The sequence below is a fragment of the Trichoderma atroviride genome, chromosome 4 (assembly GCF_020647795.1).
Source record: "Trichoderma atroviride chromosome 4, complete sequence".
In the NCBI taxonomy this organism is placed as follows: domain Eukaryota; kingdom Fungi; phylum Ascomycota; class Sordariomycetes; order Hypocreales; family Hypocreaceae; genus Trichoderma; species Trichoderma atroviride.
This window is the reverse complement of record NC_089403.1, coordinates 1168082-1194643: the sequence shown is the minus strand read 5'-3', so window position 1 is coordinate 1194643 and position 26562 is coordinate 1168082. Positions and strand designations below refer to the sequence as shown.

Sequence of the window (26562 nt, the reverse complement as noted above, 5' to 3'; positions counted from 1 at the left end):
TGCTGTGATGCAACGCTACCTCAGGTACTGTGTTGATAGCCCGGGCCGTTAAAAACGCGATCCACACTTCACACGTGCAATCGTGTTAGCAAAACTACACTACCTGTAAAATAACACGTCAAATCAGTGCAGATCTTCGCATACATCATCAATATCGCGTTCTAATTGACCAGCTGTTTGACAATCCTTTCTCTTCCAGCCTGTTGTCAGCATTACATCATCGTACGTCTGACCGCCAAGTTTGGTCGCGTAAATTGAAACAACTACGCGTCTTCGGCACCATCCACAGCCTCACCTATTAGAAGAAGAAAATAGACACATCTACACACACCATTTCACGCAGTTGGAGACACCATGCCAATACCGGCACGATCTAATCCGCCAAACCGTCCCGAAGTGCCAACTCTCAAGCGCAATGGCTTCCAAATGTGCAAGGAAGCTTTCACCGTGGACGACATCAAGCGAGTCAGCGGCCCGCGTCTGCTGGACCTGCTTCATCTTGACACCATCCCGAGCCCAGCCGACAAGATGATTGCCAAACTAGAGGCGACTCATTTATTCAGTAAAGCTTTTTTTGCGGCTCAGTTGACGTACTATGGTATTCCCTTTAAGCCATCTGCCAAGGGTTCAACGCTGAGGGCTCTCCTTCGCGATGAGGTTTGTGAAGGCAACGTAAGTGGCTAAGAAGCACCCTCCACTCTTCCTAGGACTAGTTTTCTGATTCATCTACATGGATAGTGTGATACCGTTCCTGAATCTGTAGTTGAGCTAGAAGCCGCCATGCGACGCGACTACGAGCCTCTGTATCACAAATGGGAGAGCGATTTCGCCGCATGGAGTGCCGAAAAGGAGCGGTTAGACGATGAGGCTTTTGAGAAGTGTAAAACGCCCAATGAACGAGCATGTTTTGATGTCCGTCGCTTTTTGGAACATTACTACTTGACAGACGGGAAGCCAGACCCGACCAAGACTCCAGAAACGCTGGTTTTACGCACTGAACGCAGAATAGGTGACCTTACATGGAAGACCCAGGATATCCCCGGTCTTCATATTTGGAACAGTACTCATAACGTCATGGAGCCTGTTACATGCTTCATAGGATGGGACCGTGACGAGATCATGCGATTAGGGAAAGAGTTTAGTGATCGTCAGCGCGAGGCTGAGAAAGCCCGGCGAAGATTAAAGTGGGAAGAAAACATGGAAGCCCACAAGCAATATCTCGCTCGCAGGCAGTCAAAGGAGGGAGATGCTGACGGAGAGGATGAGAAATCCAAAACATTTGATCTCAGCCGCTTAGCAGGCTCTTACGTTATTCGATGTGATGCGGTACTGGACGGATGGGACACTGAATTCACGGGAGATACGCTGACCATGGATGTTGCCCCGAGCTCCGATGATATGCTGGTTGCGGCTTATAATCTTGGCATCATCCGAGGAACCATGACGCTTTGTTTGTCCGACGATACGCTCAAAGAAATGTTCGATCCGGATGAGGATGAGGATGAAGATTCTGAAGCCTCCATGAGCGACGAAGAAGATGAAGACAATGAGGATAAAGAAGATGAGGATAAAGAAGATGATGACAAAGAAGATGATGGAGATGGTGTTGATACAGAGGAACCCACCAACGCGAAAAAGCGCAAAGCCTCACTGAAGCAAGAAGAAGATGAAGATTCGTCTCAGCAACAACCCGCGAAGAAGCGCAAAACTGCCACCCAGCCAACCCCGTCTCGCCGTGTCTACCTGCGTCTTGAAGGCTACGAAACCGGCGAGGGCGAAGAGTTACATGTCCCTGATCCCGGCTACATCGATTTCACCAGTAATGACTGCATCGCATTTGAAGGACTGATGAAGACCTTTACTTATGTGGGGAGCAAGGTCAAGTTTGAAGGCTATAAAATCTCGGACGAGCCACAGAGGGAGCCAGACGTTTACGAATACGTGTTTTTGGGTGAGTAGGTAGATGTATAATAGTAGGACCTATTGAACTATTATCCAAGAGCGAAGAGATGGCATTAGGAATCCGGAATATCGGCTTTTACTTTCCCTAGCTGGGAAATCCTTGTGCATAATCACATTTCCCGAAAAAAAAAAGAAGCGTCGGGTAAGCTGGCGGATCAGGTCCGAGCCGCAGCTACTGCTTCGGTAAATTGGGGTTTCAATGAGAATATAGAAACAAGCGAACCTTTTTCGTATATAGATACTATTTGAGCATAGCTATTCAGATCGTCTTAAATTTCAATGTTTGCCCTAGCAAGGGTCTTGCTCAATCCGCAACGGACTCAAGCGTAGCGCTCGCGTTTATAAGACTTCAAGACGGCGTCATTTCGCGAACTACGTATCGTAAATCACAAGCCCGCTAGCCTTTAGGTACTCCATAGCCCTTGTCTGTTTTCGCATATCTGCCAGCGAGGTATGGAGTGCAGTATCTCTAAAGATCAGGGGATAGATCCGATCATTACCAAGTGCCGGCCATATCGGACTATGCCCGAGAATATCTCCAATAGGGCAGTGGACAATCGCCTGTGCTCTCTCAGCTCATATTTGAGAAACATGTTTTCGTTTTGTGCCCATTCGCTCTCATCTTCTATAGCTATTGTATATACTTGTGTATGTTCATCCACGTGTGAACCGACGCTACGAATATAGCTGACATCAGCATCTTGCTTGTATTCACATCCATGTATAGCCGAAGCGCTGATGAGTGTTATTCGGACGGTATATTTTTGCTATTCGGGCGGTTAAAATCTCCTGCCTGAGCGACGGTTAACTTGTTTAAGAAGGTGAGCTTTAACACCACCCGAATAGCAATACCTGCGCTAATATGCCGGAGAAAGAAAACAATCACGAGCAAAGGGGCCACCTTTATTGTTTCACTTGCAACTATTTTTTCCTCTGTTGACTTAGTCGCTTGAACTTGATACCTCGGAACAGGTACTGTCAGAACTGAACATCTTTTGAGACATATGTTCTATCCATCTCTCTTGCCAACCGCGCGCCTTTTTTTCTTTTTTCGGGCTGCAGTGGGATGACGCTGTAGATTGATTACTTATTTGTGTAGCATTGGTTGTAGATTATCTTTGATGATCTCAGCTATAAGTGGAGTCATAGTCGTACGTCAAGCTTTATTTGAGCTTAATCCTGTTCCTTTTGTCCCCCAGCCACTTGTGGAGGTGAATTCTCCGTACTACTTCCCTACAAGGATACTGTTGTTTTCTGATTAGCTGATACTATTCTTTGTTCAGTTAGTAGGACAATGCAAATGCCAGGAGTAGGCGGATCAAACGGCTCAGGTACAACATGCCAAGTTCTCAGCCAGAATACCTATTTCCATACTCGACAGGTAACTCGCTATTCTGCTTACCAAGTTCTGACTATTTTACATGCGTTTTCCTTCGGATCTTACTAAGGCTAGTGCATCGGCTCGTCGATTTAGTGACAGCCCATTGCCGTGCTGCCAGTACGGCCCTCTCGTATGCTGCTTTTACCCCGGCAGTCCAACGCCAGTACGACACCGTGAAATAGGCAGTATCCAGGCTTTATACTGATTATAGCCTGCAATACTATGCGTCTTTGTTCTGATGTAACGTTACATTCTTGTTTTCTTGATTCATTTTAGAAGGAGAGTGTGAGAAAAGCACCTGGTTAGTCGGATCTCGGCCCCGATAGAGGCGACGAGCCCGACCATCTATTGCTTGCGTGCCTTTAAATAGACCGCGATTCCCCCATGGGATAAAATTTGTAACTAGTCGTGAAAGGATTTCCGATCATCGATAATTCACTTTAAAAGTTCTTAATCTTCCTACAATACGATCGACAATGCGTTTCGCCGTGGTCCTCGCAACGCTGGTTGGACTGGCTGTCGCCACCCCAAAGTCACCGCTTTTCAAGAGACAGTGCCCTACCCAGCCCCAAGACTGCTGTCTCCAGACTGCCAACTGCCAGACTTGCTACTACGGAACCGAGCCCTACGAGTGCAATTGCGACTGCGTGAAGATTGGTGGCTGCCCCTGCACCGAAATCGACAACGACCTTAACCCGCCGCAATGCATTGGTTGGTCGGCCGGCATGAACCATGACGTGAGCTCCAGAATGTGTCTGCCCTTGTGCTGCTCATCAAGACTAATGAATATCGTAGTGCACCTAGTTTCATGACACGGTATTCAGTAAAGTCATATACTTGACTTTCTGAGAATTGATCACCGAAACTTTGAGGAAGCGATTGGTCTTACTGTATTGGCGGCATTTTTATCCATGATATGAGGGCAGTCCAACTGCGTCCCCTCATACAACACCTGTTCTTTTAATAAAAGAATAGGACATATAATGAAATGAATGATTCATGCCAAAGTTTAGCGAATATAATTCTTCACAAGATCATCCCGTCATGATTTAACCAGCGCTGCCGTTAAATCAAATCTATCAAATAAATACGTACCGAAGTGACATGCACGGTATATCAAACGAATCAAATATGAATGTATCATAATACTTATATTTGCAGCTTCTGGTACATGTTATTTGATTTGATTTGATATGTTGTAGATGTCACTTCGGTACGTATTTATTTGATAGATTTGATTTGACGGCAGCGCTGGATTTAACATTACGCTGTAGCCGTTTAAGCACCGAATATTCCATATTGGCAGCCACTTTTGTCCTAAAGGCCACCCTTGCACATCGTCAATCGAAGCTCGAAGAAGGATGCAGTTGATCGGCCCACCTAGCGATATCTCTTCCAAGTATCCCGGACATTTGGGAATTGTGTTCCATTCTTTTGGCTTGGCAAGACGCTACGGCCTGTTCAAGTTCAATGTTATGCCAACATCTTAGTTAAAAGAAGCTAGACTTTTCATGTTGCTTTATGACGCAAAATACCATATGTAGACCGATACCAGCATAGTGCAGTCTGTCTTTCCCCCTTCTCATATTATTTGGTGTGTCTAGTAGAAGCCGGATTATACCGGAAGTCCGTAAAAACCGGGGTATCGGGTCAGCGACGGTCCGTTACAATGGTTAAAGCAGATACACAAAGTGGGAAAAGACTCCATTATTGAGGGATAATTTGAAAATCCCAATGTAGCTGTTCCTTTATATTCATCCCAATGGCTAAATATGGACAGCTTCTCCGCGGCGTTTCGGCAGTGGTGGACGGATAAAAGCATTGATGGTAGAAGTGGAATTTAATTTATATTTACGAAACGCTATTTTAACCCATTCACGTACCTATTGCCTGATTGGGCCTACAATCAGCTTTTGATGGCAGCCCAACTGGCACTTATAATGCAGAGTGTTTGTATATACTATTCCCACAGAGACTCTATAGAGTACGTTGCACGCCTAGCTTCTTTCAACCAATACATGGTCAAATGACTTGAAAGTAAGTATCTTGATCGTATTGTTAGATACTCGGCGGAAGTGTATGTGATTGAAGAAAAATTCTCCAGTCACCAGGTTGAAACAGTGGAAGCCGCGTATATTTTAGCGACCTGCTACTCTATCAGTGGTCATGGAGCCAAAACGGCTGTGTGATTGCGTAATTTTGACTCATGGTTTAGATAGTTAAAAGTTGAGATTGAGAAGAAAGGCCGGTGTTCAACGATGTATTCTGCCTTCATGAAACGTGCTAGCTTTTAGACTGTTACCCTCTATTTCTCTACGCAAATCCAGTGTAAATGTGAATGATGGAGTCATTTACAGATATACACAGTATATGGCGAAATAATGTTAGACATGAGAACTCGCACAGCTTACATCTACAAATCAATATGAACGACAATGCACTTCATATGGTCTCTTCCATTATATGTGTATAGAGCTAGATGAGCAGCAGATGGGCCAAGCTACATGCACTCATCTTAGTGTAAAGCATATCACCGCTATAGTTCGAGACACCCTCAACACCGACGTATAATGATGAATGCATGTTAATAGACGGTAAATCAATCCATATTGCTGTACTGCAAAACATACGGCACCAATCGAGAGATTTGGTCGACAAGAAGTGGCATTCGTCAAGGAAAGCTGAAGTCCAAGCTAAGTGATGATATGTGGGGCTGATGGCGATCTCTACGTGCAAGCAGCTGAGGCAATGCGGCACAAATCGTGGCTGGAAAGCTGGAGGACTAAACTGACGATGATGTTATTGAAACAGCTGTTTTTCTATCCATGTCTCCCATCATCCTGCTCAAGGACCAAAGGAATAAATACCCTCTGATGGACGAAGGGAAACAACGTATAGTGGGGTAATTCAACGCCACAGCATCAAACGGCGCAGATCAGTCACGTTTTCAGTCATGTGACTCTGAAAGCCGCTATCCGGAGTTCTAACCAAGAGAAGCGCCGCACTTTGAACCGCCGGCCTGGTCCAAACGACGTCCCTCTCCCCCAAAACCGACTTCCACCAGCCATTGCGGCCCCGAAACATCGCCAGAACCACCCGAATCACCACTCGCGAGTGCCTCTCCCCTCCTGCAAGCGCCCGAAATGGCCATCCTCCGACATACCGTCGCCCCGCTGCGAGCGGTGCGATGCGCACGCAAGCCTCTCGTCTCCGCGCGAAGCCTCTCCATGACGACTCGACGACAAGGCGGCCACGGCAGCGAGTCACAATTTGAGCCCCCTACCGGATGGCTCTGGGGCGTCAAGCCCGGCGAGAAGCCCGAGCCCGAGGGCTGGGAGTGGCCCATGTACCTGTTCGGCGCCGCCTTTTTGGTCACCGGTGTTGCTCTGGCATTCAAGCCTGATACTTCGTAAGTAGCAGGACATATTGCGTCTATGGGATTCGGCATATAGCACTGCGGCTTCTGGGACCATTTCCCTTTGACATTTTGGAGCCTTTGGGACCAGGAATGGAGCGGCGGAAGTGGCGAAGCTACCGGCTTCATTGCGTCATTTTGGCTATGTAGCATTTACTGACTCTTTGATATCACAGCGTCTCTACCTGGGCTCTTGAGGAGGCACGAAGAAGATTAGAAGCCGAGGGTGTTCTTCCTGACCCTTCAGCAAACGAGAAGAAGAACTAAATCGACGACATGGGGAGCGAGACTGGGGTGTCATGTTCACAAAGGGGAAGGTAGAGGAGGAGGAAATCAATCTCACATGAGGATTTGGGTTCAGCAGCGAGCGGTGGGGCAAACGTTGGGAGTGGCCAACATGTACATGTTTAAGGCATTTTATTTTCTTGGTTTTCTATCGTTACAGAGATATATGGTCCCTCAATGGCATGAAATATTAGACTGGGTTGTTGGACAAAGAAAAGAAAAAAATGATTCACGATTTCACCGAATCTTCTCCGTACAGGGGGGAGGCATGGTTTGCAGCAGATGGCAGATTAATTCTTTTTTTATAACAGCATATCTACATGACGCTAACTAATGTATTTCTCTCCATCTATCCTCCTTTTTTGTTATCCTTAGACCTTGACGCTCCACTCGTGCTCAATATCACCGTACTGAATGGCCTCTATCCATTCCTTGACCTTGAGCGCAAGCTCGCCAGATTCCTCAGTCTCCTTCAGCCCACAGTCGACAATCTCGCCCTTCCACGCAATAGACCTCACAGGGCTAACAATAGCTGCGGTGCCAGCACCAAAGGCCTCCAACAGACGGCCCTCCTTGGAGGCATCAGCCAGATCCTGCATGGTGTACTTGCGCTCGCTGATCTTCCAGCCCTCGGGAGCAAGTCTCTCCCGGGCAAGCTGGAGAATAGAGTCGCGAGTCACACCCTCGAGGATGGTGCCGTCAAGAGGAGCAGTGACAAGTTCCTTCTGGCCAGTAGCCTTGTCCTTCATAGCAACGAACATGTTCATGGTGCCGACCTCGGTGACGTACTCCTCCTCGCCGAACAGCCAGAGGTTTTGCTGGTAGCCACGGCTGGCAGCCTCCAGCTGGGGAACAATGCAAGGAGCATAGTTGGCGCCGAGCTTCTTGTCGCCAACACCGCCGGGCCAAGCGCGGACGGCATAGTTGGTCGCCTCAAGAGAGACGGCCTTGAAACCAGTAGGATAGTAAGGACCGACGGGAGAGGCAATGACGTAGAGCAAGGCAGAGCCGGGAGCGCCGACGCCAAGAGTGCTCTGCGTGCCAATCAGCGTAGGTCGCAGGTAGAGAGAGTAGCCGCGCTGGGCAGGGATGAAGCGGGAGTCGAGCTTGGTGAGCTTTGAGATGAGCTCGACAAAGGCTGTAGGCTCAAAGGTGGGCAGGGCAATTCGGGCGGCAGACTTGTTGAGACGGGCCATGTTCTTGTCAGGGCGGAAGAGCCGAATGTCGCCGTTCTTGTCCTTGTACGCCTTCATGCCCTCGAAGCACTCAAAGGCATAGTGGAAGACGCAGGTGGCCGGGTCCAGAGACAGGTTCTGGTAGGGAGTGATGCGAGGCTCGAGCCATCCTTCGTCCTTGTTCCACTCAATGGCGAGCATGTGATCTGCGATGAAGTGTTAATAATACACAAGAGATATTGATCCATAAAGTCGAAAAGAAACTCACCTGTAAACTCCTTGCCAAAGACGAGGTCTTCAGGCTTGGTCAGGCTCTTGGGATTCTTCGTCTGCTCCACCGAAAGCCTTGAAGCCTCAAGAGGGCGCTGTACGGAGGTGGAAGTGGCCGTAGCCTTGAGGCTGTAGAAGCGAGCAGGGCGATACGCAGGAAGGCATCGCGAAGCCCGCGAAGCGCTCAAGAGCGCTGTTCTGGAGATGGTCGAACGCATTGTGAGAGTTGTGTTGTCTCCAACAAAATTCTAGCTAGGTGCTTGCTAGTAGGGCAGTTGTCCCAAAAGCAGAAATTTCCAGACGCCTCGCTTTAGACAATCGTGGCCGAAACAGCAATACTTATACCTCTGCGGCGTCCAATTGAGTTGCCAGGCCAGAGTCCAGGTCAAATATAAGTTGAGATTCCCAAGAGAACTTCCAGCTGACAAAGAGAGAAGCAACTCGCGAGGCCGGAGACAGCGCAAGGCACGGAGAGGACCCTGGACCCCGGAGCGGTACCGGACTACGGGCTTAGTCTTAGTGCAGGATGGATTACGTGCATATTCACCGCTGCCTTATTACAGCGCTGCGATACGGCCATCTATGTCTTACAGCAGCAAATTAGCGCTACAGGCCTGGGGGAAACAGTGCAATTTCTTGCGCATCTACGCTGTAGGTACTCGGTGCTGGGCGAGGCTACTGCTGTGATGCTCTGTACTATTCGGGGTAGTTGAAAACACCAGGCCCGAAGGTACCCGTTACGTGATGCCGCGTCAGGCCGCTGTGCAGCAAATGTCGTCGGTTAATTTGCTGCTGCTGCCAGGAAGGAGCATGACGAGTAAGCAAAGGAAGATTGGACCGTCACCGATATAGGAGATGCGTGCGCCTTTGAGAATGACTGTCTTGACCACGTCTATGTCCCTGGGATGGTCAGCCTTGTAATTACAATCCAGCGATTATAGAGAATTCTTTCCGATGTGCCCTTGAGACGGCCGCTTCTGACTCCGTAGCAGGCCTTCTTAGTCAGTCGCTGCACCAAATCTGCAGCACCACGGTACTGTGGCTTGGTGTGGCGCAGAGGTCGAAGCTCTGATGCATCATGTTATCATTTTGGCCAATGACAGCGGGGAGCTACGAATAGCATCAACGCACGTCGCACTCCATATCTTGTAGCTGCGATCCAAAAACGCGTGTCATCGCTCAGCCTCGCCGCGATACGTCAGGGACATTCGCAACACGCAGATTAATTCATTCAGCTGAGCAGCGGAAAGGCCCTGGTATAGATACCAATCTGCCTTGTTCGAATTGCGCCGGGCGCACCACCAACCTGCCATCAGGCCATTTTGGCGCATTCCAAGATCCTCTCCTTTATCGCTGTCCCGGTCCGCAATGAGCCTTGAAAGACTTCCGTAGACGACGCTGCAACAGTCTGCTCTCTCCTACACGACGCATCATGTTCTCCTCTGCGCTCAAGTCCTTCTCCAGCACCAACATCTCCTCCAACTACACCGTATCGCCGAATCCCACCTCGACGGCCGGGCCGTGGAAGATTTACGATGCCAAGAAGAAGTCCACCGGCAAGGCGTACAGCGTCTTTGCCTTTGACAAAAAGTCTCTCGACGCACACGGCAGCTCCGTCGGCAAGGGCAATGCCGCATCCTATAAGCGCAGCGTCGAGGAAGTGGTGGAGCGCCTGAAGAAAGAAGCGTCCAGCTTGGCCAAGCTGCGGCATCCCAGCATTCTCGAGCTCGTTGAGCCGGTGGAGGAAACCAGAGGCGGCGGTTTACAATTCGTGACAGAAGCAGTGACGGCGTCTCTAGCCAGCTTGTTGCAGGAAAAGGACGAACAAGAGCGCGCTGGTGGCCCTGGCGGCCGATCGAGTCGATACGTTACGGAAGATGCCGACGGCGTGCGCAGAAGGAGAGAGATTGAGATTGACGAGCTGGAAATTCAAAAGGGCTTGCTGCAAATCAGCAAAGCATTGGAGTTTTTACATGACAACGCTGGCCTTGTCCACGGTAACTTGACGCCTGATGCAGTGCTTATCAACGCCAAGGCACGTTCAGCCCACCTTTTTCAACGTACATGTCTTCTTGTATAGTTTCGACAACTAACCATGCGACAGTCTGACTGGAAGATAAGCGGACTTTCTTTCTGCAGTCCCGCAGACGGCTCGACAAAGCCTACGTCGATCCAGGGCATCAGCCTACATGAAGTCCTCAACTTGGACCCGAGGCTGCCCAAATTCGTGCAGCTAAACTTGGACTATACCTCTCCTGATTTTGTCATGGATAACAACCTAACCGCATCTGCCGACATGTTCTCGCTCGGCTTGCTGTCCGTTGCTCTCTACAATTCGCCGCATCAGTCACCAATCGAGGCCCATGGGAGCCCTTCTTCATACAAGAGAACCTTTTCCTCATCTTCCACCGTCCCAACTACCACAAACAATTATCTTTCCTCCAGACCATTACCCAGAGACTTGTCCAATCATGTGCTGCCGAAGCTCATCACGAGGAGACCTGCGCAAAGAATGACTGCCAGAGAGTTTCAACAAAGCGAATATTTCGACAATGTCCTTGTTTCTACTATTCGCTTTCTCGATACTTTTCCGGCAAAGACTCCCAACGAAAAGTCACAATTCTTGCGAGGCCTTAACAAAGTCTTGCCTTCCTTCCCAAAGTCGGTTCTAGAAAAGAAACTATTGCCGGCGTTGTTGGATGAAATGAAGGATAAAGATCTTCTCTCTCCGATCTTGCAAAACGTCTTCAAGATACTCACTCTGCTGCCGACGGCTCGAAGAGCGTTCAGCGAAAGGGTACGGCCAGTCTTGAAGAGCGTGTTTGTGGAAAACGCAAAGCAGAGCCAAGAGAAAGACCCAGCTCGGGATGCTGGTTTGATGGTCTTTTTAGAGAACATTGCAGTGATAGCCAACAACAGTAACGGCGGGGAGTTCAAAGACGGTGAGTTCTCCCCTAACTTGTGCTTGAAGACGATGTTGCTGACACGGATGCTGTAGATGTGCTGCCCGTCATCATTGCAGCCATAGAATGCCCCACGCCTTCAATCGTGGATGCAGCACTGAGAAGCTTTGCTGTGGTGCTACCTGTTCTGGACTTTAGCACAATCAAGAACGAGCTATTCCCCGTAGTCGCCATTGTCTTTAGTCGAACAAACAGTCTCGCCATCAAAGTCCGTGGACTTCAAGCCTTTGTCGTTCTATGCGGCGGCTCCAATGAATCCAGTGCAGATGACGGCGGCCTCAGCGGGCTGCAAGGAAACAAGAAGACTTCTTCGTCCAGTGCACTCGACAAGTACACCATGCAAGAAAAGATTGTGCCCTTGGTCAAAAGCATCAAGACCAAGGAACCCGCCGTCATGATGGCAGCTCGGGATTTGATGTACGTGGTCGGACAAACAGCCGATGCCGAGTTTGTGGCCATGGATATCCTACCAATCTTGTGGAATATGAGTTTAGGACCGCTGCTTAACCTCAAACAGTTCCAATCATTCATGGACCTCATCAAGACGTTGTCACGCAAGGTCGAGGATGAACAAACGAAGAAACTACAAGAGCTATCAGGATCGACCAATGGGTCAACAGCTGCTCCAAACGAAGACTTTATGGCTTTCGGCGGTCTGACAGGAACTGCTTTCGATGCCACCAACGGCGGCAACGAAGATGACTTTGAAGCCCTGGTCAAGGGCACAGCCGGCGGCTCTTCCAACGCTGCAAGGACGCCCAGCTGGGACGACGCACCGAGTGCCGCTGCCTCTGTCAATCGATCATCAACGGCCACGCCGCAGACACCATCCTTTTCCTGGTCAACTCCGCGCGCCATGAGCCCTCCCGTGAAGCAACCAAGCACCCTACAAAGCCAGCAGCCTTCTTTCCGAACAGTCACCCCCGACCTAAACCGCTTCGAAGTCATGACCCCAAGCGCAACTCAGTTCAGCCAGCCCCTGCAACCAACACCACAGCAATCGAGTTTCCAGCAAACGCCAGCGCAGTCTACGCCATCTGCACCAAACTTTGGCTGGTCTTCCACTGCGTCCACCAACAAGAGCTTTTCGCCGCCTCCCTTGACACCAAACTACTCCTCCAACATGTCCAACTCCAGCGCTACATTCGGTACCACAGGCATGGCCAGTTCCATGTCCAACATGTCACTAAACTCGCTCAACTCCCAGAGACCCGCAATGAGTGATTCCCGCGGCTCATCCTTCTCGCTGGCCCCACCGCCAGGCAGCAGCTCCGGGACATCAGGATTCAGTCTCGCACCGCCCCCGGCAGCGTCTCAAAATGCGTGGAGCTCAGCAGGCTCAGGTAGCTCGCTGTCTCAACAGCAGAAACCAATGGGCTTTGGGGGGGGTTAGTAATAGCAGCCCGATGGGTGGCAGCTCTTTTGCCCAACCCCAACAACAGCAGCAGCAGCAGCAAAAGTCCGGCTTGGACAAGTATGAAAGCCTGATTTAGCATACGAGCTCTTTCCCCCCCTTGATATGTTCAATAGCGCTTCATATCTTTCTTGAACTGGTTAGATGTCTTGGAAGAACCAAGAAGGGTAGTTCTTACTATAATAAGCGGTGGAGGCAAGAGGATCTTCCTGTCAGGCAAGCTATCTGTAGCAAAGCATCATAAGCGAGATGGAAGCTTAACAGAGTCATGAGCAGGGGATTGTTGTATAGTTTTGTTGTCAAGAAGCCGTATAAGGACAAATCGTATTTACAGGGTGACGTTGAATCTACATATTTGGAAACAAGGAAAGAGGCGGAAAGCAAAATATAGATACCATTTCAAACAAAGAAACCCCAAAGTGTCAGATCCAACGTCTATATCCATCTCCAAAAAAAGAACAAGCAAAACCAACCTCAAAAACGATCAAAGAATCTAATCATTTCCCTTCTCCCACGCTCTCTATATTTCCTCCTCAAAACTAGTTCTACTCACTTTTTCTTTTTAGCCTTTTTTTCCCGCCATCTCAACAAGGCAATAAATACCCTTAATCATAGTGCTCAAAAGCGACACTAAACACACAACACTAAGAGCCCGAAGCTGACCCCCTTTAAACCTGTTGCTTACATGACCCCGTCTTACACAAGACAGAAGACCACATAGGCCTAGGCACCATCTCATTACGGTAAAGTAACTTCCAAATCGCCCGCTGTGGTGGCCATGGCTGAACCCGAAAGTGAGAAAAGAGAAAATCTCCGAGGCATTTAAAAAAAGTTTGGAAGATGAAAGGAGCAGGTAGTAGTAATAAGAAAAAAATAAGAACCCATTTTGCATTTCTACTAGTAGTAGTATAGCTCAATTCTCTCTATACGGATGAATACATGACTGACTTTGTCTAAACATCTTTCTTCTGTCTTCCTTCTTCCTCTTCCGGTCACGTCGTTCGTCCAAATTAGCAAAAGCACTTGGTCTTCTCTCAGAAAGTCTAACAGTCTCCACCAATTCCCATTGCTGTCCCCTTGTATGTGTATATCCCTAGGTAGTGTAAAAGAAAAGAAAAAGAAAAAGAGGGAACAAGTCTTTGCGGATGGAAGTGTATCAAAGCTCGTTTGATATAGGTACCCGCGAGGTTAAGAAAACAGGTGCAGGATGAAAAAAGGAAACCTGACAGAAATAAAAAAGGGCCGCGCATCAGAAAACAAAGGCCTAAACTCCATGGGGCCCCGCTAAATCTCATCTTAGAGGCGCAGAAAAAACACGAGGTATATCAGCAGGAAAAGAAAAGTGAGACGCGCAAAGAGAGAGACAAGGAAACAAGAGAAATATAAGATGGAAAAAAGACTCAAAAGGGCATCGCCTTGTGTAGAGAAGCTCGCCCACTCTTTTCGTGAATGTGGTCCAGCATTGCCGTTTGGTGTCTAATGAGCATCTTCGAGTCTTATGCCCGCTTTAGGCGTTCTTGGTGGTGCCGTTGGTCACCTTTGGGCTCCTGCTACCTTTGCCGTTCCTCGCATTCTTGACGTCTTTGCCATTCTTGACATGCTTGGAATCCTTTTCAGCCTTGGCTGAGCCATTCTCAGCAGCCTTGTTGGAGGTAAAGACATGGCGGCTTGCATAGCCGTCCTCGGTGCGCACAGTAATCTTCTGGTCCACGGGCACCATCTCGTGGACAAGCGGCCAGTCGAGCTGCCGGCAGAGCTCCGCCACAACGACGTCGCAGTCGCCCAGCAGGTCGATGTCGAAGTTGATGTGGCTGACGGCCTGGCGAGAAACGTAAATCTGGGGGATGTGCGGCGGCAGGAAGCTGACAATCTCCGAAACTGGCGTCACCTTGAGCGAAGTGCCAATGACAATGACTAAGTCCACCTTGTCGCGGTCGTTTTCCGTGAGGCGGCGCGAAAACTCGTCGGGCAGGGCCTCGCCAAAGAAGGTGATGTCGGGCTTCATGACGCCCGTGGTGGGAATGTCGTATTCCGACGTGTCGTCTGAGCTGTCGTTGTCGGTCCAGCGTCTTCTCTTCTTCTCAGCGCCGGCAGATCGCTTTCGCTTGGGCGCGGCACCAGAAGCCTTGAGGGTCGAGAGGCATCGCGTGCACTTGGGAATCTTGCCCGCCCTGATATCCGGGAAGATCTTCTCGCCTGGGATTTGGTAGCGACACTGGACGCAGCTTGCAGTTCCGAACGAGCCGTGGCACTGGATGAGCTTCTCCTTGGGCAGACCGGCCTTGACCTCTAGGTTGTCGATGTTCTGGGAGTAGTTGGTAAGCAGCTTGCCGCGCTCGTGGAGCATGGCCAAGAACTTGTGGGTGGGCGTATATCGATCGGTGGAGGGGATGATGTCCTTGGCAACCGAGTAGAAGATGGTTGGATCCTGCTTGAACGTCTCAATGTCAAAGACCTCTTGGGGGTCGTTGAGGCCCAGATGCTCCAGCTTCGAGTACAAGCCCGTGCCGGCCGATCGAAAGTCGGGGATGCCCAGAGACGTGGAAATGCCGGCGCCGGTGATGACGACGATGTTGCTGCACTTGTTGATGAGCTCCACGGCGTCCGGGACGGAGTTGTAGCGCGTCAGCTTGGCCCGCTTGGACAGCTCACGCGTAATGGCCAGCGAGAGAAGGCTGAAGTAGGCCTCGTCGGGCTGGCCGTCCAGAAACGCAGGTGGCCGGATCCCAAAGGCGCTGAGCAGCTTCTTGGCGCTGTAGCGACCAGCGTCGACTGTGCGCTGGCAGAAGACGGCCGGGCCCTGTTCGCGCAGTTCGCGACGCAGTCTGCAGGCCTCTTCAGGCGTGCAAGTGTCGGGCTCTGTGAGTTGGAGACGAGTTAGTGAGGCTTTTGGAGATTTCGGGCACTTCGCCACTGGTGCTGGTCATCACCACCAGCGGTTTTTTTGCCTTTTGTAGTCATTGTAGAGCCATCTGAGCACAAGATCACAAACTAGGCGCCTTGGCTGAGGCCACTTGGCCCTGATTCATACTAGAGAGGGCAGAAACGAAGCCACACCCACGAAAACTGCTCGCCCGCGTATTCTGCCAGCACGACAAAGCTGCCATGAGATGCAGTTTTGCGGTCTTGCGTGCCGTAGAAACAACAAAGAGATCAACAAGATGATGTAGAAATGAAGACCAAACAACAAACGAAAAACGACGAGAAATCAGTGGCAACTTACTGCCAGAATACACTCCACTCTCTTCCGTCAGTTCCTCCAGCGCATCCTCAAACAGCGAGTCCGTCTCCCACGACTCGCGCACATCCGCAACTCTCTCCTCCAGCTCGGCCAGCGAAACGTTGACGGACGCCTCTTTGATCTCTTCAATCGTCGCATTCTCAGGCAGGCGATCCAGCGCATCCAGCCGCGCCTGAGAGCGCTTTGCGAGGGCCACGCCCTTTTTGCCTGCAGGCGCTCGTTTCATTTTTTTTCCCGAGTTTCCTTTCCTTTCTTCTCTCTGTGTGATGCTCTTCTTCTTCTTCACCTTCTGCGCGTCTAGTGTAATGTGGCGTGATGTGGTTGCTTCCCAATCTCTTTGTTGGGTGAGAAGAGAGCAAACAGCCAACGTGGCAAAAAATGTAGGAAAAAAAGAGGTATGATGTGATGTATGAAGGAAACAAATCAGGCCTCAAACAAGGCCAAAAACGCCGGGACGCGGGCAACAGAGGAAACGAACACTATAATAGAGTTTTGAGAAGAATGATGTAAAGTAGAGAAAGGGAAAAACGACGGCGAGATGTGAATCAAGTGAATCAAAGTTGTGGAACCGAGCCCGAAAGTTGCCGCGAGAGGTCGCTGGAAAATGCCGAGTTGCCACGCGTTGAAAGGACGAGGATGAAGTTGATGCCAAAGAAAGGGCAGGGGTGGTTGGTTGAAGCTCAGATCAAATCTGGCCCTCTGTGTTTTTTTTTTGTTTTTTTTTTTTTGGTCGTTTTTTCGGCTGGTTATTGCTCTCTCCAGTTGCTCGTGATGATTAATTGGATCAAGACCAGGGAAGCGATTAAGTTACGCACTTCCCCTAAAACAGAATAAGGTCAGAGCGAAATATGGAGGGGGTGGGCAAAAAAAAAATCGGGAACTGAGATGAGAAACGGGCGAAGAGATCAAACTAAAGAGAAAGGTGAGGATCCTGGGAGGTGGAAGAAGAGAAAAAGGGCACAGACGGAGGCAGAGAAGAATGGAAGGATTAGGAAAGGCAAAATGGTCTAGATTGGGTTGAATTAAAAAAAAAGAAGGCTGAGATTTGGTGGTGCTAGAAGAAAAAAAGGGAAAAAGGCCAAAGGGGGTGGAGGGAGGAGGTATGGAGTACGTATTAATAGATTAAATTAACATGGTCGTACCTTGGTAGTGGTACGTCAGGTCGACTTTTTGTTGCCTTAATGGGAACAACAACGGCGGCGACAGATAGTAATGGACAATGATGATGGCAGATGGACGGGGGTGCTTTGATGATGGTAAGCACAGAGTTGTTGAAGGAAGGAAATAAATAGCAACAGCAATAAGAAAAAACTGGACTATCGATCGACAAACGGACGGGGGGGCTATCCATGGAGATGGGCAGATGATGATGAGAAGAGAAGGAGGAATAAAAGGTCGAAACGGAGACGAGCAGCAAGGAAAAAGAAACAAGCAACGAAATGAATCGCCAACAACAGTCTGGATTAAATTGGCCTCTATCCCTGACTTGTCACAATCGTCCACGTTGATGCCTTAGTATTGTGTGCTAGCAGTAGTGTGGTGTTGGGATTAGGTATCAGCAGCTGCTCTGCACTCATAGTCAAAACAGCCAAGGTGAGAAAATAAAAAGCAACAAAAATGGCGGTCCATCCGGCTCCTCTCCTTGGGAGCCAAGCTAGTGTGACCATTCAGAGACATACATGACATTACATATTACTACTTGTGTACTTATAAGACGCATCCATGGCGTTGCACGCACTGTCCAGCACCCTCTTTTTCCCCATCTTTTCTTCCCTAACATGTCTATTCAGAGCATTACTCGCTAGAAAAGACAAAGACAAGAGGTGAATAATAGTTGTCAAATCAACGCTCAAAACGGACTGCATATACCAATCCACGGTGTGTGTCTTTGGCCTTTCCAAAGCACAAGACAAAGGCGCAGCTCTTCTCGTCATCTGTCACTTTCCCGCATTGAGCAGCGTCGCTCCACACCCACTCTCATTTCGTTTCATTTCACGCTTTGCCGCCCATGTGAGAAAAAGGAACTTGTCAAACAAAGAAAAGAGAGCAGAAATAAAGAAGCAAACATTATCACCTCCTTATCTCTACTCATAAGCTCTCTTCTCTTCCACCCTCCTCCACTCAAAAAAACAAAAACAAAAACAGGCCCCCAATCTCGGAAACGCACAGCAACGTATTAGTCTCTTCTCCCCATCCGACCCGGAATGCCGCATATCATGTACAAGAGGAATGCAGCCAAAAACACCTCAATCCATATTAAAAAAAACACACACCGAGATAAAAAGAAAAGAAAAAAAGACGAAAACTAACGGAAGCGCTCTTCCGACGTCCTTTCTTCCACCCCCCTCTCTCTCCCTCTTTTTTTCTTCTTCCCACTCCCCCAGATTCAGATCAGAAGCGGCAACACGTGTTTCGACATGGAGGCTTTCCAAGATACCTTCTCCCTATCTCTCCCTCCTTCTCCTTCTCTCGTTTTCGTAGCCTAAGCTGTAAACCTGCTAGTTTGGGTGCTACACGCTACCAGCTTGTACATTCATGCCTCAGCAGTGTTAGATCACAATCCATGCAAGAATCCTGCCCTTGCTTTCCTTCCTTTTTCGACTTCACATTAATTAACAGCATTCAGGACTTGAATAACCCGCCCAGCAACTCAGCCTTCTTTCTACCGCCGTGCTCCTCGCCGAATCTACTCTACCAAGTAGTCTAACACCACTTCCCCGCAGCCCAAGCAAAGGAAACCAAATCAAATAAACTGTCTTACAGCCATCAAATGTACAAACTACCCAATCCAACATCCCGTATTACAAAAGTTTGTCTCTTCATTACCACCCAATATCAGCGGGTTCCCGTACAGTATATAAGAAAAAGCGCCCGTCCCGACTAGTCCGCCTCGGGTAATATAACCAGCAAGCAAAGCAAGCAAGCAACAAGGATTACGACAAATCAGAGACTTTCTCAACAGCGGCAACAAACATCCATCCAGTGCATCCATCCATCCATCCATCAGTCAGTCGAATTAATTAAAAAAGAGGCAAACACAAAAACACATTCATGCACACACCGTTCCAATACAGCCTATAGATAGCTGAGCCCTTTTTTTGTTTTAGGCTCCAACTCCCAACCACCCCCTCAATCCCAATCCTTTTCCTTTTTTGCTTGTTTGTGCCTCCCTTGCGCCATTAGCTGCATCTTTCTCTTGTACATGTCTGACACATTCTCAACTTTGATCTGTCGGGAGAGAACTCAACAAGCGTGTATACAGATTAGCAGATAGTACTAATAGGCACCTAACACTAATGCCATGTTAATGCAAAGAGATAACGTAAACGAGTAGTAGTAGCTTGTATACAAAGAGACCATTGGAAAAGTTACGGTAGCAATAATGCCGCAAGCCTCTTTTTTTTTCCCACCAGCATGCAACCAACCCAGGTAGACAAACATTCGGGCGCTCCGAGTCACTCTGATAACATCCATACGAGTCAAACCCAGTCTAACTCGGCTATTGCTGCTGCCGTTACCGATCACAACTTTTTAATTTGGACATGCACCATTCAGAAGACCTTCACATACTAACGCCCTTATAGAAGAAGAAAGACAACTTTTGCACATTATAAGTCATACACCCTTATATCATTAAAGAATGGGAAAACAAAGTAAGAGAAGAGGAAAGTGTAAAGAGGGATAGGAAACCCCCCATCTCTCACCATAATTATAATAATAGTAGTAATAACGATATACTGTAAGAGAATAAAAAAAGTCCATTATATATAATACGTGCCACTTTATTCTCATCCCAACCGCCTTCAAAGAGAAAAAAAATGAATTACCGTCTATCAATATCAAATCAAGTGCTACCGGCACCCTGTGTTTATGCGTTTAGGCATCTCCAGAACAAAGATGCTAAAGAAGAAGAGAGGGTAAAGGGAGTGTTTAAAGAAAAGAAAAAGTAGTATAAACAGTCGTTATAACCAGGGGAATCATATTATGCAAGCCTTTCAACTCCTTTTACGCCTCATTTTTGCGCCTCGCTATTCTGGCCCTCTGCGGGCTTTCGTGATCCCTGCTCCGGGCTTTCTTCTGTTCTTGCCTGTTGGTTTAATTGATGCTGATAATGCTGCATCATGGCTTCTCTGTCTTCAGCTGACGGTCGGCCAATCGGTGACCATCCTGCTGCTACTCCGGCAGCCACGATTCCGGCCATGACTGTTGGTGCTCCAAGCGCAGAGTTGGAGCGTGACCGGGCTGACCGGGAACGCTGCCGCGATACCGGCGTGGCGACGCGCGACGGGAAGCTATCCTCTCGGCCCGGCGTATCGGTCGTCAACACAGAGTTGGACCGAGAATGAGACGGGCTCCTTGACCGCGTAATCATTTCTTTGGGGTGCTGGATCGCAAACTTTAGGTTGTTCAGACGCCCTCCCTTCATGCGCCTGAGGAAGTTAAGTTCGTCGCGCACGTCGACCAATGGCTCGGGGTACATGTCCATCTCCTCGTCAGATATGGTCAAGCCGGGCACCTGTTTCGCTCGACGCCTGAGGAATTCTGGAATCAGTTTGATAACAAAGCTGTCTGGAATAAGACGGATAAGAACGCCGATTGGGATGGAGAGGAATCCGAGTACAAGGGCAATGCCCCACATTCCTCCGGACTGGTCTTTGCTGGCAATCGAGAAAGCAGCGCCGCCCACGAAGATGATCAGAATCTGGCCACCCATCATGAGAGTGCTGATGGCGATAAAGAACCAGTTGCGTGTCAGGCCTTCAAAGATGTTGAATTTGTTATCCAAGCGTCGATTGCTAAGAGAGAAGAAAAAAAAGAGAGGTTAGCACTCAAATCTATACAAAACTTTTCGTTCGAGATATACGTACTTCCATTGATTAAAGATTTGCATCCAGACGAATGTATTAAAGACCAGAGTCTCAATATCGGCTGTGGTAACTTCGCCTCCAACAATAGGCTGGACCACGTTGCTGCCGCCAAAATACAACAGGAATGTGATGGCCAATTGGTACACCGCTTGTCCGATAATCATTTTCCACATGGTTGGTGAGATGATGGATGAGCCTTTGGGCTCAGGCTTCCTGTCCAAAACGCTGTCCTGCGGCGGATCCGTGGCGAGAGCGAGAGCTGCCAGTGTGTCCATGATCAGGTTGACCCAAAGCAGCTGAACAGCCGTAAGGACAGATTTCTCAGACGCGCTGGAGACGGCAGAAACAAAGGTGAGGATGACGGCGGTGATATTGACTGTAATCTGGAACTGCAAGAATCGCTTGACAGCATCATTGACAGCACGACCCCATTTCAGGGCCTTGACAATGCTGGCAAAGTTGTCATCCATAAGGATGATGGCTGACGCTTCCTTGGCAACTTCGGTACCGGCGATACCCATGGAAAATCCAACGTCGGCCCCCTTGAGAGCGGGAGCGTCATTGGTGCCGTCACCAGTAACGGCAACGGTCTCTCCCAATTCCTTGAGTCTCTTTACAAGAATGCGCTTGTCTTCGGGGCTGGATCTCGCAAGGACGTGAAGTTTGGGGATGATTTCATTTTGCTGGAGTTTGCTGAGATTGCGGAAATCGGGACCCTCCATAACCAAGCTATCAGCCTGTAAAATTCCACACTCCTTGGCAATGGCCTGAGCAGTAATCTTGTTGTCACCGGTAACCATGCGAACAACGACGCCGGCCATTTGGCACAGCTGCACAGCCTCGGTAACGCCCTCTCGCAGAGGATCCTGGATGCCCACCATGCTGCCAAACGTCATTTTCTGGAATAAATCCTCAAAGACGATTTCACCTTTGCCTTCACCCTGGCGCAAAGATGGCGGAGGCCAAGACTCAAAGTCTCTGTAGCACAGACTGATGGTTCGTAATGAACGCTCTGCATAAGATACAATGAGCTGGTTGATTGCATCGACATCTCCCTGCGCCATCGGCACCACAGAGGCATCTGCCATTGGATTTTGTAGAACTTTGTCACACTTGGCAAGCAGAATCTCCGAGGCGCCCTTGATGAATAATCTGGCGGCACCATCGCGTTGCTGGACAACAATTCCCATGCACTTGCGACCTGAATCAAAGGGAATCAGTTGTAGAGTTGTCGAGTTTTCCCGTAGCTCGCTGACAGGTCCCATGCCCAAATGAGCTCTAGCAAACAGGAGAAGGGCTGTCTCGGTCTTGGAGCCAATGAACGTCTTTTCTCCTTCAACCTCGCCTTCAAAAGCCGTCGAGTTCAAAGCAATAGAATCCAGGAGCAATTCTCTCACCGGAGCGCTAAGTTTATTGACAAAATCTGACGGGGGCAATGGTTTCTTGTTGTCACCTTCAGCGTTCTCCGTGTCTTGTATGCGAGACTGGCTAAACTCGTGATTCACTCCCACCGTTCCTGCTACAACCTGCATTTTATTCTGAGTCAACGTTCCCGTTTTGTCAGAACAAATTGTCGTCGCGTTGCCCATGACTTCACAAGCTTTCAAATGTCGAACCAAGTTGGCATCTCTCAACATGCGAGTTGTAGCGAAAGCGAGAGCCAAAGTAACGGCGAGTGGGAGGCCTTCCGGGACAGCAACGACAATGATTGTGACTGTCACGATAAAGATGTTGAGGAACATCTGTCCCTTTTGTGCCGGAGTAGAGTTGTCATCGTGCGGTAAGCGGACCAGAAACTCGATGAACAGGACAATAAACAAAAGCAAACCAGCAGCACCACCGAGCTTAGCAATGTACGTGGCGATGACGTTGAGCTTCGCCTGAAGAGGAGTCATTTCCGGGTCGTCGTTGAGAGCCATGAGAGTCTTTCCGTAGGAAGAGTAGATACCAGTTGACGTAGCCATATAAGTGCCAACACCTTCCATAATCCGAGCTCCAGACTGAATGAATGGATCCATCTTTTTGAGATTTTCATGATTCACAATGGCTTCGTAGACTTCGTCGGCGCCCCGTTTGCGTATAATGTCTGATTCTCCAGTCGTCTGAGATTCATCGCATTTGACGTCAAAGCCTTCAATGAGGATACCATCGGCGGGAACCATGTCTCCAGGCTCGAGATAGATGACGTCGCCAACCATGAGGTCGAACACGGATACTTCCATAGTCGTTCCAGAGCGTACAACCTTGACATTTCGATCTTGCTTCTTCTTGTTTAGCTTTGCAAACTGTCTTTCCTTTTGATAATCGTTTAGCGATCCCACAATGACCACGATGGCAATGGCAACGATAATGGCAACGCCTTCGACCCATTCGACCTTGGGTTCGCCCGGCTGGTGGGCCTGGCCAAAGGTTTGGTACAGACCGACGGCAAGACTGATGGCCGCAGCAATCGACAACAGAATCAGCACTTTATCATTGTAAGTGATCCACATGAGCTCCAGTAAGCTCTTGCCCTTCTTCTCCGGCAGCCGATTGTCTCGAAAAACTCGGTATCGATCTTGAAATCCCAGTGATGCTCGACTTGGATGTGATGTTGTGCGAGCTGCCGGTTCCCCAGCTGCCACCATGGTCGCGGTAGCCTGCTTATTATCATTCTTGTTTGACGTAGCCTCTCCAAATGTGACGTATCCTTCCAGATTGTTTTCCTCAGTGCTCAAACCAGCTTTGCGATCCGTTCGCAGGCCGCGCTCCAAGCCGCTCAAACCTCCCAGGTGATAGAAGGCCGCGAGGTTCTTGGGGTTGAACATCTTGTTGAGTTGGCCTGGTGAAAAGGCAAACGGATTGTTCTCAATCTCGAAGTCGGCCTCGGTCCCCGCGTCGGGTTTCAGTGCTGTCTCGTCGCTCATGACTTTATCATTTACCGGCGTCGTCTTGTACTTGTCCGTCGTCGTTGAGTTGGAGGCAACCACGGTCGTTTCTCCTCCTGAAACAAACGAGCGGCTTGCCTCTTCGGAATCAACCGAGTTCTGCCGCGATCTTTTGTGGTTCGTCGGTACATTTAAGAATCCGTGCGCGCCAATAGGGGTCGACACATTATGAGGGCTCGTTGGCCGGCTGCTTTCTCTGCTGATATCGAAGGATGTCTCCGTCCGTGCTTCGGGGTACCTCTCTTGAGAAAAGCCAAAAGGCGTCTCTATCATTGTAGAGGGGCTGGCGGCGTCGTCTGGGGGGGAGATGGGAGAGACGGTGTAGCTAGGTTGGGGTGGTTGTTGGCCGTTGAAGTCGTGTGTAATCTCTACAACGCTGCTATTGGGGTTGACGGCAGTCGTGTCTATTGTTATCGTCGGCCTGGGTACGCAATCTATTGGTTAGCCAACCACTCTTGAGAGAGGGAGACGGGGCTGATTCGCAGCAAAGGAATATACGTACGCCCTCCGCCTCGTTGGAGGCCCTGGAGAGGGCTCAGGCTTGTTGGAGTCGGCCATTGTCAGCACTCAGCCGCCTCGAGGCAGCACACACGCTGAGATACGGCTCCGTTGCGAAAAAGAGGTGTCGGGGAAGAGAAAGGATGAGGCGAGGCTGGACAGAGAAGAGAGCAGGCAGATTCGACTCGTGCAGTCTCGAGCAACTGGGCCAGGGGGCGTGTTTGGCGGAGCCCAGGCAGGTTAATATCTAGATTTTGTTTTGGCGGCAAGGGAGACGACTGGCGAGGCAAGCCCTAGCGGCTTGATGGAGGCGAATTAGCACCAGCTCATGGCCCAAGGAGTCGGAGCTTCGCAAAGTCGAGGAGGAACAGCGCCTGGGCAGAAGCAAAACAAGGAAGCAAGGAATGGAGAGACTTACATGTACCTTGCCATCGCTGCTGTCTCGTGCTTGAGGTTTAGCGTGAGGCTATGCTAAATGAAAAGGGTGAGTGATTGGCAGGCGGCAGCCAGCAGGTCCACCGGCATCAACCCATTTCAGTGGAGCGCCGGCCACTGGTGGTACCTGTTGGACCTCGGTGGGCCGGCGGCGGTACCAGCGGAGGCCAGCTCGCGCGGGTAGTCGCTACTGACGTGGCCATAGGATCGCAGGCCAGCGCACAGGTATCGGGTACGGTCGTGGCGACGCCCGTGCAGGGAGTGTCGCCTGTTGCTCTCGCTGCACTAAACAGAACAGAGCAGCCAGAGGCGCTATAAATCCAGCCGGCCTTTTTTACCCAATCCCCCCTTCCCGGGCAGTTAAGGTCGCTTACCGTACCGCGGAGGCCATTGATTGGAAGCCCCGTTCCTTGCCGAAGAACTTTAGCATGCGGTCGAGGTATAACTTACTTGTAAGCATAAGGTATTCAGCTGCGCGAGTAATGGTTTTGTCGGCTCAATGGCTCCGGGGCAGCATCTGCACAGTATACGGACTCTCTGTTCTCTGGAGTGGTGATTGCGGAGAGCAACATTTGCATGATCGTGATCGGCCACCTCCCTGTTTGAGAGGCTGGCAACGGCATCTCCATTCGCTTGGCGGTGCATGGGTTATCTCTATGAGTGCTTTACAGACAGCTGCAGCGAGAGAGCTTGGGTGCATTTGCAAAAGTACCAGATACATACCAGCATCTATGGCCGACACAGCGAAGCTGACCCAGTTCCAAAGTACCCGGGTACGGAAGAGGAAACATCTCTAGCAGTGGCACAATGCCAGGGTCTTCAGGCGCCAACTGGAAGCCTGACGAGACGACTTGCACGAATTGGAACAAGCCTAAAAACAACCCGCAGTCTTATTGGATATAGGTACGGCGTTCTTCGACCTCTTGACCGACACATTTCAGCACGTCTCGTATACTATTCGTATACACAAGTATGCCAGCGCACGTACGTAGATGGCTTAGCAGATACTTGCTCCGGATAGAGAAAAATCCTAGGTGAGAATACCCGGACTCGCTAGACAGGGAACAGGGGCTTGGCGGCCTTAGCACGGAGTCGATTGGTGCTCAGAAACACTCGCCCTACAGAGCAGAGGCCTCAACTCGTTTGCTCGAGTCGTTTAGCTGCTCTCCAGGGCCCATACGCCAGGTACAAGCAGCGACACTCCGTTGTGGAATCTCCTAGTCCGGGTACCTAGCACGCCTCTCTGTTCGCTAAGCCGCAAAGGTATCTGCCGAATACTGGTTCCAGCTGAAAAGTATCGCTGCTCGCGTGTCGGGTCCACGTAATCAGCCACTGGAGAGCACGCCATAGGCCAGCAGTGAGTCGTCCCTCAGCATCATGAGACGGCCACAGCCTTGCCTGTGGCAATGGCGCATCTCTGCCCGCGGCACCATCTCGTCGCTTCGCTCGCAACGTGCCTCGTCCTCAGCGCATCTCGTTGCAGAATCTACCTTGCCTGCCTTATCAGATCATCATGTGATGGGCGGCCGTCAGAGGCTCCAGCGCCTCCAATGCCTAGTTCCAGGGGCTGTGCCAGCAAGCTTTTCCCCCTCTTTGCACCTCTGTAGCCCGATCGAGCGCTGCGGGCAACACAATCGTTTCGGGCGGGCAAACCTCCATTGTATCGAAGCCGCCGTGTCCCATCTTACAAGCCACGACTCTCCACAGATCCGGCGGCCAGCGCAAAGT

The 26562-nt window shown here is 49.9% G+C and overlaps 8 protein-coding genes across 8 annotated transcripts; 4 read left to right on the top strand and 4 right to left on the bottom strand.

The window, feature by feature from the left end:
• Positions 1–79: 79 nt before the first annotated feature.
• TrAtP1_007678 (uncharacterized protein) lies at positions 80–2268 on the top strand. The gene is made up of 2 exons (XM_014092521.2): positions 80–672; positions 739–2268. Exons 1-2 carry the CDS (start codon positions 355–357, stop codon positions 1957–1959), a joined length of 1539 nt encoding a protein of 512 aa, XP_013947996.2. The 5' UTR covers positions 80–354; the 3' UTR covers positions 1960–2268.
• A 1486-nt stretch (positions 2269–3754) lies between these two features.
• TrAtP1_007677 (uncharacterized protein) lies at positions 3755–4298 on the top strand. Its single transcript, XM_014092520.2, has 2 exons — positions 3755–4080; positions 4139–4298. Exons 1-2 carry the CDS (start codon positions 3820–3822, stop codon positions 4145–4147), a joined length of 270 nt encoding a protein of 89 aa, XP_013947995.1. The 5' UTR covers positions 3755–3819; the 3' UTR covers positions 4148–4298.
• Positions 4299–6361: 2063 nt separating this feature from the next.
• TrAtP1_007676 (uncharacterized protein) lies at positions 6362–7371 on the top strand. Its single transcript, XM_014092519.2, has 2 exons — positions 6362–6752; positions 6935–7371. Exons 1-2 carry the CDS (start codon positions 6487–6489, stop codon positions 7023–7025), a joined length of 357 nt encoding a protein of 118 aa, XP_013947994.1. The 5' UTR covers positions 6362–6486; the 3' UTR covers positions 7026–7371.
• On the bottom strand, positions 7350–8929 carry TrAtP1_007675 (uncharacterized protein). The gene is made up of 2 exons (XM_014092518.2): positions 8487–8929; positions 7350–8424 (listed from the first exon to the last, which is right to left on the bottom strand). The coding sequence occupies exons 1-2, from the start codon at positions 8704–8706 to the stop codon at positions 7415–7417; spliced, it is 1230 nt and encodes a 409-aa protein (XP_013947993.1). The 5' UTR covers positions 8707–8929; the 3' UTR covers positions 7350–7414.
• Positions 8930–9402: 473 nt separating this feature from the next.
• On the top strand, positions 9403–13752 carry TrAtP1_007674 (uncharacterized protein). The gene is made up of 3 exons (XM_066113622.1): positions 9403–10523; positions 10593–11430; positions 11487–13752. Exons 1-3 carry the CDS (start codon positions 9921–9923, stop codon positions 12842–12844), a joined length of 2799 nt encoding a protein of 932 aa, XP_065969708.1. The 5' UTR covers positions 9403–9920; the 3' UTR covers positions 12845–13752.
• Positions 13729–17779, bottom strand: TrAtP1_007673 (uncharacterized protein). Its single transcript, XM_066113621.1, has 3 exons — positions 17249–17779; positions 16089–17016; positions 13729–15724 (listed from the first exon to the last, which is right to left on the bottom strand). Exons 2-3 carry the CDS (start codon positions 16330–16332, stop codon positions 14373–14375), a joined length of 1596 nt encoding a protein of 531 aa, XP_065969707.1. The 5' UTR covers positions 16333–17016; positions 17249–17779; the 3' UTR covers positions 13729–14372.
• A 1637-nt stretch (positions 17780–19416) lies between these two features.
• On the bottom strand, positions 19417–24768 carry TrAtP1_007672 (uncharacterized protein). The gene is made up of 3 exons (XM_014092515.2): positions 24404–24768; positions 20975–24322; positions 19417–20902 (listed from the first exon to the last, which is right to left on the bottom strand). The coding sequence occupies exons 1-3, from the start codon at positions 24457–24459 to the stop codon at positions 20119–20121; spliced, it is 4188 nt and encodes a 1395-aa protein (XP_013947990.1). The 5' UTR covers positions 24460–24768; the 3' UTR covers positions 19417–20118.
• Positions 24640–25225, bottom strand: TrAtP1_007671 (uncharacterized protein; the record flags this gene model as incomplete). The annotated part of the gene is made up of 4 exons (XM_066113620.1): positions 24640–24692; positions 24818–24846; positions 24962–25119; positions 25214–25225. 4 exons carry the CDS (start codon positions 25223–25225, stop codon positions 24640–24642), a joined length of 252 nt encoding a protein of 83 aa, XP_065969706.1.
• Positions 25226–26562: the final 1337 nt, after the last annotated feature.